General features: G+C 39.7%; 1 protein-coding gene across 1 annotated transcript in view; it reads right to left on the bottom strand.

Moving 5' to 3' along the window:
- Nucleotides 1-8815, bottom strand: part of LOC130856681 (follicle-stimulating hormone receptor-like) — a 150873-nt gene extending 142058 nt beyond the window's left edge. The window contains exon 1 of the mRNA XM_057741437.1: nucleotides 8664-8815. Within this exon, the coding sequence (XP_057597420.1) occupies nucleotides 8664-8815 (152 nt within the window). The remainder of the gene's footprint in view (nucleotides 1-8663) is intronic.
- Nucleotides 8816-12925: the final 4110 nt, after the last annotated feature.

Below are 12925 nucleotides of genomic sequence, written 5' to 3'. Positions count from 1 at the left end.
CTTATTAGTGTTCCGCTTATGCCAAAGCAGACATTTTTAAGGTGTATCATTTTCAGAAGAGACATCTAGGCTTTAAGACTAACTCTGTGTGATTACCAGATTTCATAGATGGCATTCAGCTGCTCTGAAGGGAAGCTGTCATACACAGTCCACTGACATAAACTCCTTTTACTCACTGTCTCCCCAATATCCACTGAACAGTATTTATGGACACAAACAGCTTTGGGAAAAATTATGAGTGTAGCAAAGAAAACAGTGCAGCCCAGGCTTCCACTTTTGGTGATGTTTTCCATCCTCTGTACCATTCTCCTCTATCCCAACTCAAAGGATCCGGACCCTTGTATGTGTCCAATTTGAAAATTTCTAGTCAAACTTAAATATTTGGACATCTGCCAGCTAAGCCTTATCATAAATTTGCTGGTGTTCATTTGTTATTCTATTTTATTTGAGGGCTGTGTTTTCCATGGAAAATAAAGCTAGGAGTTTCTGACCTTTTTAAAAAATAGGGTGTTCTGGAAGTGGCCCTGCACACCTCCTGAAATCCACCCTAGGTGGTCAAAAGAGCAAATTTATTGTAGATGGGACAGGCAGACGCCTGTCTGCATCAATTTTTTTCTGGGATCAGGCAGGCAGACATCTCCTCATTGGCTTTCACTAGGCATCTGTTTCTTCCAGCTCTCACCATCTGTGATTTCAGATTGCACAAGGCAACGTGCAATTCATTGTCAAATGAGTGGTTTTGACAATGACCATTCTGGGTTCTGAGGGGGATTTTTATCGTTGTGGGTAAACGTGAGGAAAAGCATTATTGCCGTTTCCTGTTTGACGCGCTCTCTTTTAGCATCTCCGTGAGCGCGGGCACCAGCATTATTGTCGTTTCCTGTTTGACGCGCTCTCTTTTAGCAACTCCGTGAGCGCGGGCACCGTGCTTCGCCTGTTGACTCTTTCCTCCCACGTGTCCAGTGTAGTGCCTCGTACAAATATAATCAGTAAATATCTGATGTTGAAAGAAAACTTCACGAAAAATGAGGATCTTTACTTGGTCTCAAAAGCTGACTATATTAGAGTAGGAGAATTCATTTCAGGTTGGAGAAAATAATAGTATTTAGATAGGGGAATATAAGGTATGTTTGGGAGCTGGGGATTAGGAAATAGTCTATAGACCAAAGTGTAGAGAGGATAGAAGGTGAGAGAGAAGACAGGAGAGTTAATTTGAGGACAAAATATGGGGGAACTTGTTGTCAAACTTATGACTCTGGACTTTTGTCCTGAGTCTGGGCATTGGAGCCCACAGAGGAATTAAACCAGAGCCAGGACTCAGAGCAGGAGGTTGGGAGGGGAGAAGGCTGAAGGCACAGAGGCTGATTCAGAAGCTGTCCCCCTGAGATGATGAGTGAAGCACAAGTACATGCCCCCTGTCTTCTAGGGAAGGGATCCTACCTTCTGAACCAACATTTAGTAGACTTTCTTAGAAGGGACATGATATTTTAAATTGGGGCCACTCCTGAAATCTAGTGCTCCAGGCTCTGGCTTTTTTTTTTTTTTCTGTTTCAATGCCCTTGTATTCCAGGAGGTTCTGTCTGAAATCAGCCTTTGTTTATCCAGTTACAAAGTTATTGTTGGAGCTGAGATCCCTCACAAAGTCTTTGTTTAAAACTCCTCACCATGTATCTTTTTGAATTATGGTTTTCTCAGGGTATATGCCCAGGAGTGGGATTGCTGGGTCATATGGTAGTTCTACGTTTAGTTTCTTAAGGAACCTCCATACTGTTTTCCATAGTGGCTGTATCAATTTACATTCCCATGGACCTACAGTCTGTCATACAGAGTGAAGTAAATCAGAAAGAGAAAAACAAATACCATATGCTAACACATATATATGGAATCTAGAAAAATGGTACTGATGAACCTAGTAGCAGGGTAGAAATAGAGATGCAGACTTAGAGAATGGACTTGAGGACACCAGCAGGAGGGGAAGCTGGGACTTAGTGAGAGAGCAGCATTGACATATGCACACTACCAAATGTAAAATAGATGGCTGGTGGGAGCTGCTACAGAGCACAGGCAGATCAGCTTGATGCTTTGTGAAGACCTGGAGGAGTGGGATAGGGAGGTTGGGAGGGAGGCTTGGGAGGGAGGAGATATGGGGATACATGTATACATGTGGCTGATTCACTTTGTTGTACAGCAGACACTGACACAATACTGTAAAGCAATGACACTCCAATAAAGATTAAAAAACAAACAAACAAGCAAAAATTCCTCACCAAACTGAAAGTAACTAGAGAGAAGTGTCTGTGGGGAGGTTTTCCATGTTGCCTTTATAAATAACAGAACTTAACAGAACTATCTATTAAGCCTAAGAACCACACCTTCCTTCAAAATCCCATAGCTGAAATCACAGAAATGTAGGAATTACATACATGTTGGACTCTGGAGGCCTAGAAAAAGCCTATTGGTTTGGGGAAGTTTGATGCCTGAAGACGTTTGTAAAATCAAAGCATTTTAGAATTGAAAGAAACCTCAGCACTATTTTACTTCTACCTTTCACCAATCTACTGATGAATTTTCTCTCCCATATCCTCAACTGATCTCTCTGTTTCATTGAATCAGCTGAACTTTTAGGGTCCCTATTTCTGAGAGGTTTTCATCAATCTTAGCTTAAGGAGATACAAAAGTTGGCTCATGCTGTACATTTTCCAGATTTGTGATACAGGATTCTGTGGTGGCTGTGTGTTGGCTCTTGCTGCAAATGTCTGGGAGAGGGTATGAAAGAGAGTGGACACTAGCCACTCTTGAGACTAAAAATATAATTGAGTTCAGGTCTATGGCAAGGGGTTGGTTGCTTTACTCAAAAATTTTTTTGAACATCCCTTGAAGACTTTCAGATCAGTTGGCATATTCCATATGAAAGAACAACGTAATGGCATATTCAGGTCCGAGACATAAAATGTGCTCGGAGATACTTCAGGGAGAGGTCAGATTAAGAAGGAACATCCAAATGTCATTATAATCAGATCCTAAACAATTAAAAATAATTACTCTCTTTCCTAGGTGACCTTTTGGGATATATAAGCTAGAATCTAGTCTAAATAAAGGTAAATTGGAGAGTTTAAATCTAACAGCTTAAAAAAAAAGTCCAATCAACCACAGTGACTGGATAACCCAGCTAATGGTTTTGGAGAGGGATAATCAAACGTTAAATGAATTTTCCATTTGCTGCCAAGATTTCCTGCTTCTGAAGCTTAGGCTTCTTTGATAGAGGACTTGGGTGAGGAAGGACAGCGCTGACCTTTAGGTAAACAAGGGGATTTTATATCACCGAGAAGTGCAGTTCTACACTATCAAACCCTTACTCTTCAGTAGCTGAGAATGACTATAAGTTATAGCTCTTAGCCAATTCTCAAAGCTCATCTTCTACTTTAAAGAATTTTTTTCCCCTGCAATATAATTTTTACTTTTTCCCTTTCAAGTTACTGCATTGTATAGCTGTTCCTTTTTCTGATTCCTCGGCAAGAAATATAAACCTTCCTTACCTCAGTCCAACTAAATTCCAAATGGTGGGGGAGGGGAAGTTAGGATGTAGTGAGAGAGCAGCATTGACATATGCACACTACCAAATGTAAAATAGATGGCTAGTGGGAAGCTACTACAGAACACAGGGAGATCAGCTTGATGCTTTGTGAAGACCTAAAGGGGTGGGATAGGGAGGTTGGGAGGGAGGCTCGGGAGGGAGGGGATATGGGGATATATGTATACGTGTGGCTGATTCACTTTGTTGTACAGCAGACACTGACACAATACTGTAAAGCAATTATACTCCATAAAGATAAAAACAAATTCCAAACGTTGGACATAGACATATCATTTCTTACTAAAGTAGGTGCAGGGTTTTGTTTTGGGAGGAAAGATTATGTATGCATTAGCGTGAAAACTGTGCTGTTTGTTACTTTCAAAGAAATATCTAAACAAGGCAGTAGGAATCTCCAGATATGGGCACCCAGAGCAATCTGCACAGTGGGGTGTTTGGTTTTGATATCCAGACAGAGTGCAATAATCAAAGCACATCTGGGAAACACAAGAAACCTAACATTCAGGGTTTGGAATCTGACCTTAATTGGCAAAAAATTATATTTCTTGGAACATTTTTGCCTTGTTTAAAGTGATTTTATTTAGGTAATTTCACTCATCCTTTCAATATTCTTTTTAGAAGTAGAGAGGCAGGTATTATTACTTAAGTCAAGAGAATTGAGTGGGGTGCCTAAAATACAGAATATTCAACTTTTAACTTAGTAGACTGTTTCTAGTCTATGTATCTCTCCTTCTGAATAAATTAATGGATTCCAGAATGACATACAGGCATTTTCTTTAAAACAAACACATAAAAAAACAAAGAAAACAAGGAAAGTATTAAATCCTAAAGTAGTTCACTGCAGGGAGAGCAATGATCATCTTTTAAAAGAACCTTTTCTTCAATACTGAAGAGCAGAGCAAATAAACAGATGTAATTCCCCCTTATTTATTGCATCATTTGTTCTACATGTAATTGAGGGCCCAGAACCTACATTGCATTGAGCCAAACACAATAAGGAGTACAAAGGAAATTTTCACTGCAGTTGAAGAAATAAGACACACATGAAAAATTAAGGGCAAAGAAAAATTGTAAAATGAACTGCACCAGCGTTCAGATTAAATGAAGGTGGAATGGCTAGGGAAGTTTTCATTAAAGAGGCAACCTTTGAGTAAGCTTATGATAAGTAGGTTGGATTTCAAGAGACGAAGAAGAAATTGAAGATTATATAAGCAAGAGGTATAACATAAACATCCATGGACATAAACTGAGCTGGAGAGCAAGTCTTTATCAGCCTTGCAGAATAGACCGTGCCTTTTGGAGAAACGTGAGAGGTAAAGTCAGAAAGATGAGCCACTGAATGATTTTTAACTGGGGAATCATAACATGATGGCAGTGGTGTTTTATGGAGAAAACTGGAATGAGGGTGTTCAGGCTGGTTTGGAGAAGAGAGAGATTGGTAGTAAGGAGATAAATTAGGACATAATTATTTAATTCAGACTTTAGGTGTTCAGATCCCAAGCAAAAATGATGGCAATGAAAAAAGAGAATTACTTCTTGTAGCAGTATGAAAGGAGTTTGTAAAACTGATTAGATGTGGACAATCAGAAACATGAAACCTACATGATGAAGTGAATTGAACTATCAGTATTCAACAAATGAACAACTCAACAGTGACTTTAGTAGTTTTGTAATCCATTCCTTTCTGCACCTCTGAAAGAGTAACACCTAGTTCTGTCATGGCTTTAGTCTGTAGCTCAGAACCATCTCTTTCATGAGGATACATGGTGATCTTAAATAGCTACATGACAGCAATGAAAACCAGCCAAGGGTCCATTTTTAGCTGTTATTGAGCCCTGAGTTGGGAGTTAGGGGATCTGGGCTGCAGTTCAGACTTTACAAGGAAGCCATACTGGTGGCTGGGGTTGGATAGATCAGCTTTGAATCAGCCTTTCTCAAATTGTGTTCTATAGAGTATTAATCCCCGAAGGCGCTCTTAAAGAAAAAATTCCACAATTGAAATTTTTGCAAACATCAGAAAGCCTGTTTCCCTCTTGGAGATCACAGAACTTTATTGGCATAGTGAAAACCTTTCCTTTTGGCTTGCAGTACTGATAATCCCTCAGAACGAAGGACCTACTAAGAAAAGACTAAACTAGTTCCTAGCTAAACAATAACCTGTGGTTATGGGATATGGGTAATGATCTAAACCAAAGCAGCAAAATAAGGAATATATAGCAATGGAAGAAAATAAAAGGGAAAATATAATTAGACAATCAGAAGTAAATGCTGATCAGTTGAGTTGGCAGTGAGATACAGGAACTTGCTGTGAGGAGAGGGGTCAACACAACCAGCCTATAATATAATCTCAATACAGATCTCTCTACGCCAAGAATGACCATCAATGGAGTCTTTTCTTCTAGTATCGTGGTCATCTGACCTTGCTGAAGAAAAAGATATCTGTATCCATACTGTCACTTAGACTTAAAATTTCAGGTTTTGAGTGAGTATTCACATTCCTCATAGAAATTCTAACCCCAGGAAGAATAAAGCAAGATCATAGGGTCCTTTCTAGATTCATTGACTGCCTCCAGGTGAAGCTGAATTTCTAGGGTAAGTCTGAAATCAAAAATCCTTTGCCCATCGTTAGAATGAAACCTGCTCTCTGCGTTCTTAGCATGTACTGAAAGCCTAAAGGAGCACATTTTCTTACTCAGAAAGTAAGTGCACGGAGAGGAAGTGCTCCAGCCACTGGGAGGAGGAGGAGATTTTTAAGTCAGTGGGATACTATAAACTATCTCAGAGTTATGAAAATCTTTACATCAGTTTGTCAAAGCATTCTCACTCCTGTTAATTCCGTTGATCATCCTGCATGCCCTCTGTGGAGTTCTTTCGCTAGTGTTTTACAGAGGACAATGGCAACAACCCCCCACCCCTTCACACACCCACTTGTGCTGTGTGTTTTTTCCTTCCATTTAATCCTCATTGCAACTCTGCAAAAGGTACATATCAGAAGTTGCATGATACAGCCACGAGCCCACATAATAGAGCAAAAAACAGTGTCATAGCCTGGGGTAGAACCCAGGTTTCTTGGAATTTAGAGTCCGCACTCTTCCATTTCTGACTTGCCATGATCAGTTAAAGGCCTACCTGTGAACATGACCTTAGAATTCCCTCCATTCCTGACTCTGCTCACCTACTTGGTTACTTTCCCCACGGCTCTATGTTATCTCGGGCTGCCTAAACCCCACTGAAGCTAGAAATATTTAGCCACTCTCAGCTATAGTCTAAACCAAAAGCGGGCATTCTGCAAACTGTGGCTCACATCTGGCTGCTCCCTATTTTTCTATGCAGGATGAAAAACTCCTCTCTTCTAGTAAAGAGACAGCAGAACGCAGATATCCTAGCATAAAAGGGAGTTTTGGATAGAGGAGTATCACCCTTAAAATTAAGCCTTGTTAGAGGCTGTCTTCTTTAGTGACTGGTTGGCACTGCTTGGCCCATGGGGAAATATTGAAAAAAGAGAAGGGCCAGGAAAGATAGAAATGTGTGTGTGTATGTGTGTGTTGGGGGGTTGTATCATTTATCGTTCACAAACATCCAACCAAGCAGGTTGTATCAAAACCTCTAGAAGTTACGAAGCTGAGGCTCAAAGATATTAAGTAATTGTTCAAAGTCACTTAGGAGTGAGTGACTTCTTACAGGAGCTCAGGTACACTGGCCTTCTCCTGTGTTTATAATCAGCCAATAAAGCAGACTGTGCATAAGTGCATTCTTCCCTGTAATCAGGGATAACTGTCTCATCTAAGGCGGTGTAGCCAGAATACAGAGCTGGCCACTTATTTTCTGTCACTGTAGCTGCCTCTCGGTCAGAATGGAGGGCTTGTGATGTCAAGGAAAAAAGGGGCAAGCAGAACCAAGTCGGTCTAGAGTCCATTTGTCCCTGAATGAAAATCTGAAATGCAACACCATCGTGTTGGAGTGTAGATATGGTAATTGGTAAACAAAAAGATGGCCACCTTCCTCAGTAAAATAAGAGTCATGTATAACTTTGGGGGACCAAGATTAAAACAGGCTTCCAGAATAGCAGCTTCTGTTTAAAATCCTTGGGCTAAAACCACTGAGAATATCTACAGTCTCTCAGCCACCACTTGCCAGTTCTCAGGGGAAATAGTAATTGGACTGTTAAACAGTCCTGCCTTCCTCTTGCTCTAATGCAATAGACATGGGACTTTAAGGAAAGAACAGTGGACCATGAGTCAAAAGGTCCGATTTCTAGTTTTTGGCTCTGCCTCAACTCATTGTGAGAGTTTGGGCAATTCTCTTTACTCTCCAGATCCCAAATTCCCCAATTGCAAAATAAAGACAGAGTGAAATGATGTCTAAGATCTTCTCCAACTCTAAGTCTATCTACTTCTTATTAAAATAGTTCAGTAAAAATCTAAAGTTGGAAAACAGTATGAAAGACTATCCTGTCTCTCTCCTTCCCTCTCTGCCTCCCTCCTTCCCTCTCTGCCTCCCTCCTTCCCTCTCTGCCTCCTTTTTTCTTTTCTTTCTTCCTTTCTTTACACCCCTTCCCTCTCTTACAATTCCTTTTTCCCCAGAAAGCAGAATCTCAGTTCAGGAATTACTTGCTGATACCTCCAAAGCAGCAATGACTCTCGCCTTCTTGAATTCAGAATCCACAGGAAACACATATTGTGCCCTCCACTTAAATCAAAGCCATCTTTCTGCCTCCAATCCTAACTCTCCCAAGTTTCTACTTTTTCTTAATTTTGCTTTTCTGGTTTCACCAAAGAGAGTATGGCACCCAAGAGCAAATGTGTTGAAAACACTAAAAAGTCTTCCTTTTGCCTTTGGATTCGGGTTTCTATGCTGTCCTTCCCTGACAATTCTGAGACAAAGCCTTACTAAGATCCTTAGAAAACTGCAGGCCGGGAGTGTTGGAGCTGGGGGAGTTTGTTTTATTTAAGCCTTCAGTCGGGGCAGAAATATTTTAGCCCAAGAGTTATCAGCCTAATGTGAAAATAATAATAGCACGCAACACACAAATATCAGCCACGCCAGTGTTCCCGCTGCCTCTAATACTCACAGTTCAACCGCATTCCTGGGGAGGTCGGAGGGGATCTCCATCACATTGCTCTCCTGGCAGAGGAGAACCCTGTTAGAGCAGTGACAGATCCGATGATGACATCCTGAGCCCAAGCTCAGGAATGCGAGCAAGGCCGCTAGGAGCAAGGCCATGTTTATTTATCCATCCACCTGTTTTCTTTCTGCATCTGCAGAGAAAAACCTGCACAGATTTCAGTGGCTCCACACTGAGCCCTTATGGGAAGAGATCTGCTTGGGAGCTGGTAGGGTCACGTGACCCACCCAGGGATGCTTCCCACTCAACCCTTCGGTCACTTCCAGACAAATAGCAAAATTCCTGTGTGCCAGCAGTGATTTTGGGGGGAGCAAGATAAGCTACTCCCTTATCTTTCTTGATTGAGTTTATTACATCATGACCCAAGGAAGACAGCAAATAGAACCTTGATGGATGTCTGGAATAGTTTATATTAATTTTTCTGTAGAAATGTCCCTGCTGGCCACTATGTTTTTCTCAAAAATGGTATTGATGAACTCAGTGACAAGAACAAGGACGCAGATGCAGAGAATGGACTGGAGAACTCGAGGTTTTGGGGGGTGGGGGGTGAAGGGGAAGCGGAGACGAAGCGAGAGAGTAACACAGACATATACACACCACCAAGTGTAAAATAGATAGCCAGTGGGAAGTTGTTGTATAACAAAGGGAGTTGAACTCGAGGATGGAAGATGCCTTAGAGGACTGGGACGGGGAGGGTGGGGGGGACTCGAGGGAGGGTGCGGGGGAGTCGAGGGAGGGAGGGAATACGGGGATATGTGTATAAAAACAGATGATTGAACTTGGTGTACCCCCCAAAAAATAATAAATAAATAAAATAAAAAAAAAAAAACCCTTCACTTGTTAAAAAAAAAACAAAAACAACAGTGACATGATTGACTTCCCCAAAACAGACACAATCTGCAATGTGAAATACCACTAAGAGTGTCACTCAGTGAAGGGCAGGGACCTGATTCCAGTCTTGGCCTCAATGTCTTCCTCCAGCCCACTTGATATAAAACCAGAACTTCTGGGTTGTAGTCATCATCCTCTTTCTTGTTGGAGTTAATAACCAGAAATGCTGTTGCTCAGAAGCCAGGCAGTTAGTAAGCCTCAGGCAGATCGTAGTAGGTAGGAAGCGCTTCTGACAGGGGACTCCACAGAGATAACTGCCTCATCTGAGTGACCTATGGAATGGGCTGGGTTTTCAGTGGAGTGTAGTAAATGCCAGCTGTCCACTCTCTATGGCATATCCTTTCTGGCTTCTCTTGTTTCCAGGCTCTGAAGATTGCCCTTGGAAGCTGGCACAAGTGAGTTTACTTAATCTATGCTTTTAACTTAGTTTTAAATGTTCTCTGTAGGTGAGTATCCTGGTGCTTTTGTTGGCACTCCCCATCTCCTTGATGGCGAGGGATCTGACGAACGTTTGGCCACACTTTCAGTAAAGGGGGCTTCTACTTTCAACTGCAAAACCTATGAAGCTTAAAAGGCAGAATATTCTCTAAGATCCTGTCTACAACTTATTACTTGCTAAAATTAGTTTCAACACTATCTTTAAGTAATTAGTTGCATAAAATTGAGTTATGTGAAAATGCTACACAAGTGTATGTCAATCCCACTCCCCTCTTCCTCTCCCCTACCTCACCAAGGAATAATGATGACATGTAATGAATGGATTAAATAATCTTTAAGGGAAAAACAGAAGCAAGGGGGAAGTTGTTCCCTGGCTTCTTCTGTGAGCAATTGATTCATTCTAACTCCAGGACCAGAAGATCAGGGCAGTATCTATAGACTCTCTATGCTCGCAATTTTGCCTAACATGAACAGTTAAATTATTTCATTCAGCAATTGATGCATGGAATCATAGTCTTTCAGATGTGGAAGGGTCTTAATTCAATAAATTAACTAAGTCTTAAGTTTACTTTGAAATATCCACATTGATTTAAAGGGGTTGACTTACCTCTGTCTGAGTAATTCCACTGACCAAAAAACTCATTACCAGTTGAACCTCTCACCCATACCCCTACCCTACAAAGCCCCACTGAGATGTTGGAGAGCTCCAGTTATAACTAAATTAGTCCTTGTATAATAAGCTGAAATTTTTTTAAATTGAGATTTTGATTTTAAAACTATGTCCTCCTCAGAACTGACAGATGACATGTATAACCTAAATGTAAATTATTAAGCAAAACAATAAAACAGTTGTAGACTGAAGAAATAGATGCCAACAACTTTGCATCTATGTCGCTGTTTCTCCTGTATCCCTAGCGTGTTCCTATGCCTAGAAGCGCCCCTAAACCTGAATTTTGTGTTTATTATTCCTTTGTTTTTTAAAATTAATTTTATCATCAAAATATGCATCTCCAAACAATGTATTGCTTAATTTTGCTTGTGTTTGAGTTTTATACAAATTGTATTACTCTTCGCTGGTTTTTGGTTACTTGCTATTTTACGCCATGACATTTTAAAGAATCATCCATATTTCTATATGTAGCTGTAGTTTATAAAATTTCACTCCTGCGTAATATTCCATTGTATAAATATACTACCATTTATGTTTTCATTCTCCAGTGATCTTTCTTTATTCTGAGCCCATGGAAATATTCTCCTATGTTTTCTTCTAAAAGTTTTATAGTTTTTCTCTGCACATTTAAGTCTAATTTATTAGGTATTAATATTTATGTGTGGTAGGAGTCAGGAACTCAATTTCAGTTTTATTCAATGGCATATGGTTTTTATCCACATGGATAAACAATTTTCCCAGAACCACTTATTGAATAGACCCTCTTTTTTTCTCTCATTTGTGAAATTATCACATCTCAAGTAACTACTATTTCGCATAGGTTTGTGTTTAAGCTCTTTTATATCCCGTTGTCACTTTTATCTGCACCAATGCTATACTGCCTTAATTACTAGAACTTTAAATCATCTTGACATGGGGTAAGAAAATTTCTTCTTTTCCAATTCCTTCCTTCCTCCTTCCTCCCTTTCCCTCTCCGTCCCTCCCTCCTTCTCTCCTCTCTTCTCTTCTCTCTCTCTCTCTTCCTTTGTTTTCTTCTCAGGTTGGGGTACCCAGTGCAATTATGAGTAGAAGTTATGATGAGCATTCTTATCATGTCCCTGATTTTAAAGAAAATGTTTTCTAATTTTTCACCTTTAAAATGACGTTTTTTATAGGCTTTTGATGCCTGCTAGGTTAGATATCAGGTTAAAGGTCTTAGAAAATTTTCTAAGAATTTTTTCTTACCATTAATAGAAATGAATATTGTCAAATGCCTTTTCTGCATTTGTTCTACTCCTAACCTATTAATTTGTTGAGTTATAATGAAAATTTTATACTATTAAAATTCCCAGGATTAACTCATGTTCCTAGGATTAACACATTTTAGTTATGTGTTACTGTTACTTTATACGCCAAGAGATTTGACTTCCTAATATTTTATTTAGAATTCTGGCATCTATGTTCATAAGCAATTTGTAACTTAGTAACAAGTAATGTAATTTCTAATTTTCCTTTCTCTTGTTGTCCTTATATGGTTTGGTATCAAGGATGTATTTACCTCATTGACTGAGGCAATAATCCCTCTTATTTTGTTTTTAGGAAGAAACTGTTTCAGCTTGGGATAATCTGTTCCTTGAAAGTATGGATTTACTTGCCTGTAAACCATCCAAGCCTGGTCTTATGGGGGCGGGGCGGGGGGGGGGGGGCGGGGTGTGTGTGTGTAAAGATTTAAAAAATATTCGTTGAACTTCTTTACTTGTTATTGGGCTATTCAAGCTTCCTATTTCTTAAGCTTTTATGCTCTAAATTTTCTAGGAATTTTCCATTTCATTCCAGTGTTAAAATGTATTGTGATAAAGGTTTTTAGTATTCTCTTTTTAAATCTTTTAAAAACTATTCCTAGTGTTGTTTATTTCTGTCCATTTTCTTGGAATTAGCCAACCTTGCCAAATTTTTTCTGTTTAATTGTCCTTTTAAGGACTGACTTTTGCCTTTGATGATCATATTCTATATTCTCTTTTTCACAATTTTTGTTATTATTTCCTCCTCTGTTTTCTTTTTGCTCTTTTTTCTTTTTAACCTCTTATTTGGCTGTCAGTTCATTAGTTTTTCAGCCCTTCTTCCTATCTTATATATATATGTGTATATATATATTTAATCTATACATTTCCCTGTAATCTTTGCCTTAGCTCTATTCCACAAATGTTGATGGGTAAATTTTTCATTATAG

Source organism: Hippopotamus amphibius, chromosome 7 (assembly GCF_030028045.1).
Source record: "Hippopotamus amphibius kiboko isolate mHipAmp2 chromosome 7, mHipAmp2.hap2, whole genome shotgun sequence".
Classification (NCBI taxonomy): Eukaryota; Metazoa; Chordata; class Mammalia; order Artiodactyla; family Hippopotamidae; genus Hippopotamus; species Hippopotamus amphibius.
Note: the sequence above shows the minus strand (reverse complement) of the source record. Positions and strands in the feature narration are given on the sequence as shown.